The following is a 5,000-nucleotide window of genomic DNA, read 5'->3' on the forward strand; positions in this document are numbered from 1 at the left end:
CTTCTTCTTTCTTTTTCTTTTTCTTCTTTTACTTCTCTTCTTTTCCTCTTTTTCTCCTTTTTCTTATTTTGAGTCTTTCCTTTATTCTGCTCCACGTATTTTGCCTTATGTAATAATTAGTGACTTCTATAGCTATATTTTCCATTCCCTTTTACTAATTAATACCTGTGCGCCTAATTAACTTCCCTGGTTTGTTATTATTTCTCTTATATTCCCGTTCCTGCACTACGAGTTTATATTTTTTTTATTTATTTCTCTGGCCTATTATGCAGAGGAGTATTTTTTTCTTACAACCAATGAGAAGACAAACTAAAAAAAGTACATAAAACATAGCATGATCTTTCAATTTGTGTTAGAGAAGCACCTTGGTACTCACATCTTAACTAGTTTGCTATAACAGAATGGAAGAAACGGAAACGAAGAAAGGCCGTGTTCCAGAGTTTACAAGTGAAAGAGAACGAAAGATTGAAGACGCTTGATAACTCTTGCATTTGTAAGCTGATCTATACTTTCTGTTCAGTGCTTTCCCCCATTTGAGGTAAAGTATTTCATTTTCAGGTTTCTTTCATTCCTCCTCTCTAGTGCCAGAAAACTCTTGCCAGATGTATATAACCGTTTGTATCAACCCAACCTGTATCCCTCCCCAGTTAAACCCAGTTCTCATACAATCAATCAGTGGGGATATACGCCGAAGGGGCGCCCACATAATTAATCGTACATTTAATTCCTCTTCTATCTCATTCTCTATCCCCAAAGTTGAGTGGACGAGAGCGAGACCGCACTTATAACTTGTAACCTTCCTGTACCTCCCTGTTCCCTCCGTTCCCCCACTCCCCCGCTGTTTATCAAGCACATTCCCGAGGTGTTTCAGTGTGCAGTGTCTTCATCTTAATTTCACTGATCCATTTGTTTTTCTTCTAAGTAGCATAACGTTTGCTCACCAGAAAACTCCTAAACGTTGATTAATCTCCCCCACCCTCTCCCAGTCTTTAATATAAGTTTAATAGCTTGTAAAAACCGTTGTAACTTAGTTTTCTTCTTTCAGAGCCGCGCTTCAGACACTCATTCCACTGAGACGCTGATTGATCTGCTCCTAGCGCCGGTTCCGTCTCATTTTTCAACCAGGTAAGACTTGATTATTTTTCATTCCCTCTTACCCTCCAAGAATATCTCTTACCCTCCTCGTAATATCTGATTATCTAAGTAAGACAATCCCACTAATGCCCTGTGTTAAACTAACGCCACTTCCGTCTCAACTCACAAAGAGTCCCATCTCTCAATCAAACTCGTTTTGTCTCGTTCGCCCCAAAATCACCCCCCCCCCCCCCACACACACACACATGGTATGTCCTTGCACTCGTGTCCCCCAGCGATACACAGTGAAAATGCAATATCAGCACAGTCACAAAAAATCCCTCCCCCTGATATATTTTTTTACATTATTTTTGTGTTCAGTGCCTAGATAATTTTACCCAGTGTTAAAATGCAGCGAGTCTAGTATTATAATTGTATCCAGCCGGATCATTTGGACGCGACAGTGTGTAATCTTTTGTTTCAATTATTATTTGTGTCAATAATTCAGACTCGAGCAAATTGTAAGGATAAATTATTCAAGTAAACACTTAAGTATTATATTCAATAATTTCTATACTCTAATTCCCTCCCTTCATAGTGTGTGATTACGCGGGCGGTTGGCCGGACAGCGCGTGGAACAATTTGTAGCAGTATTTCGCTCGCACTACTGCGTTATCTCGTTCATTACAACCATTATTTCGGCTGAGTGTTTCCTGGAGTCTCAACTCATTTACAGCAAGTTCTTTCTCTCTATTGAGCTTAGTTCGTCAGTCAGATCTTTGGATTAGTGACAGCAATACCATAGCTTAGTAAATCAGTAACTCCTCAGCCGTTCGCTCTTCTAATCTGTCCATTTCATCGCCTTCGTCTTTCTCCTCTCTCTATTTAGGAGCAGTAAGTAGCGGGCTTTTTTTTAATTATTTTTTTTTTTTACGCCCTTGCAGTCTCCTCTGTTGTAAAAAAAAATTATTGTCAGTTGTAGGCCCAAACAAAAACTGGATCATTACACCTCCTCTCTTGTTTCCTTTTCCTTCCCTCTCATATCCTACCATCTGATTCCTCCCGCCTTCCTTCCTCGCATTTCCTTACCTTCATTTCTTTCCCGACCTCTCCCTGTTCACCAGCCAACCGTGCATCAACAAGCTCACTCCTACACACCATCACCCAACCTCATCTTACCTCGCCTACCCCCAACCCTCTACCCACCCTCCCTCCACGATCTTCAATATCACACCCACACTCACGCTCCCTCCATTGCAATCTTCGTTTTCCTCCTTCCTCTCAATCATTTCCCTCCTTTTATTTTTATTCCTAGCCTTTTTTCTCTCTCGATTTCCCCTTTAGTATGCTTCCCCTTCCGCCCACATATTCTGTCCTCTCTAAACAAAGCCTTAATCTCCCCCTAAAGGCAATGACAGAAGCTTTCACGGCGTTGATAATACCAGCGCTGTCTTCTGAACTTTAATTAAATACATTTCTTCAGTCTATTTATGATCCTTCTTTTCTTAGTCCCATAGCGCGCTCAGTCTCCTTGGCCTCATCTTCTTGCTTCTTCTCTCTTCCTCTTTCTCCTCATCCTCATTCACCCTTCTTTCCCTCCTCCTCTCGTCTATTTTTATTTTCTGACCGCGTTCTCCTCTTTCCTTTCGTTTATTTTCTTCTGCATTGTTTTCTTCCTAGTCTTTTTTCTTCTTTCCCAATCTCCCATTTAGTATACTTCCTCCTTTTCCTCTTCTTCGTCCTCCTCTTCCTCTAACTCTTTCTTTCATTTCGTAATATTTTTTGTTTTCCTTTATCCTTTCAATTCTTTCTATCCCTGTTATTTTACTCCTCACCTTTTCCTTCTCCCGTACTCTAATACAATATTCCGCCTCCTCCTCTTCTTCCTCTCAATGGACTCTTTACACCTTCCGAGCACAATGGGGTGCTATGGTCCATTATTTCCCTAAAGGCCCTCCATAGGCTTTCGTGTCACCCAGAGGCTTTGATCAGGCGTGGCACTGACGGCTGGCACTCCTGGGGTGGGAGGTGCCAGGGCTGGGTTACGGAACAGGGTACTGGGATGATGATGATGAGGAGGAGGAGGAGAAGAAGGAGGAGGAGGTTGTGGGCTGGGTTGCAGGAGTGGGTTACAAGAGGTTAGTTAGTGAGAAAGTGGATGGGTGTTGATGGGGTAGGATGTCGTAGGGGAGTGTAGGGGAAGGTTAGAGAGAGAGGTTGAGGTGGGGGTAGGGTTGGGGTTGGTTTAAGAAGGGGAGTGATGGAGTGGTGGGGAGTTTGGGATTGGTTTCGTGGGCGTCAATGGAGGGTGGTTGGGGTTTGGTAATTGGGGTGACTCAATCTACTCCATTTTTCTCTCTCCTCTCCATATTGTTTATTTGTAGCTGCGTCCTTCCTCCCCGGCCTCGTCCAGCGTTTTTTTGCCCATCTACTTGTGTGTGTATTGATATGGATCAGTGTTTGTAAAGAGGGAAGAGGGAGAGGGGAGAGAATGGGTGCATGGATGGGAGAAGGGCTAGATAAAAAAAGTAGTTGTAGGGGAAAAAAAAGACGGGAAGGAGGGAGAGGAGAGAGAGTGGGAGCATGGATGGAAGAAGTGCTAGAGAAAAAGTAGTTGTAGGGAAAAAAAAAGAGAGAAGGAGGGAGAGAAGAGAGAGTGGGAGTATGGATGGAAGAAGGGCTAGAAAAAAAAAAGTAGTTGTAGAGGGGGGGAAAAAAGAGGGAAGGAGGGAGAGGAGAGAGAGTGGGAGCATGGATGGAAGAAGTAGGAGGAAAAAATAGTAATAGGAAAAGAGAAGAAGGGAAAGAGGGAGAGGGGAGAGAGTGGGAGTATGGATGGAAGAAGGGCTAGAAAAAAAAGTAGTTGTAGAGGGGAAAAAAAGAGGGAAGGAGGGAGAGGAGAGAGAGTGGGAGCATGGATGGAAGAAGTAGGAGAAAAAAAAGTAGAAATAAGAGAAGGTAAGAGACAGGCCAATACAGACAAAGGACAGACGGACAAAAAGACAGACAGACGGGCAGACAATATTGCCACCGTGTTCACTTACTTACAGATAACAGAATTTGTTTTCCCAACACACACACACACACACACACACACACACACACACACACACACACACAGAGACAAACGAGAATGAACGAACGAACGAACAATTGAACGAACAAATGAACGAACGAGCGAACGAAAGAAAGAAAGAAAGGAAAATAAAGAACGAAGAAAGAAAGTTAAAAAAAATTGCGTAAGAGAGAGAGAGAGAGAGAGAGAGAACCTGCCATCCAACCAACCAACTGGGACTCGGGGCATCACACTGCTATGCCACGGAATCACTTAGAGGCGACATTCCTGCTTTCCTTGCCTTGACTTTCGCCTCCCCGAACTCGGCCTCGCATTACAGGACTTCCCTCCCTCCTCCGATTGACTGCTGTATATCAATGTACGTGACTGACAGAACTGGAGGGTTGGAGGAAAGTGGAGGAGTGGAGGAAAGTGGAGGAAAGTGGAAGAGGAAGAAGAGAACTGGAAATGATTGGGAGAGCGATGGAGGACTAAGGGGAGGAGGAGGAGGAGGAGGTGGAAGGAGAATTAGGTGGGGGAGGTAGCCAAAGAAGGAAGGAAAAAGGAGAAGAAGAAAAACATAACGAGGGAGAAAAAGTAAAAGAATGAAAGAAAGAAAAAAAGAAAGAAAGAAGAAGAAAACGAAGAAGAAGAAGTAATAGAAGAAAAAAAGAAAGAGAAAGAAAAGGAAAAGAGAAAGAAGAAGAAGAAAAAGAAAAGGAAAGGAAAAGGAAAAAAAAAGAGATGAAAAAGAAAAAGAATAGATAAAAGGAGAGAGATGCAGAGGAAGTCCTTTGAGGTGAATGAGCAGGAAGGGAAAAAAGAGAGGCATGAGAAGAGAAGGGAATTAAAAGAGGGAAAGAGAATAACG

The 5,000-nt window shown here is 42.9% G+C and overlaps 1 protein-coding gene across 2 annotated transcripts in view; it reads left to right on the plus strand.

The window, feature by feature from the left end:
• Positions 1–5,000, plus strand: part of LOC126998950 (uncharacterized) — a 204,955-nt gene that overhangs the window by 154,567 nt on the left and 45,388 nt on the right. Inside the window, exon 4 of one of the 2 annotated variants that reach the window (XM_050861241.1) lies at positions 1,046–1,125. In XM_050861241.1, coding sequence (XP_050717198.1) covers positions 1,046–1,125 — 80 coding nt within the window. Of the gene's footprint in view, positions 1–1,045; positions 1,300–5,000 lie in introns of those variants that run through there. The other variant, XM_050861242.1, reaches the window with a different exon arrangement.

The sequence above is a fragment of the Eriocheir sinensis genome, chromosome 15 (assembly GCF_024679095.1).
Source record: "Eriocheir sinensis breed Jianghai 21 chromosome 15, ASM2467909v1, whole genome shotgun sequence".
In the NCBI taxonomy this organism is placed as follows: Eukaryota; Metazoa; Arthropoda; class Malacostraca; order Decapoda; family Varunidae; genus Eriocheir; species Eriocheir sinensis.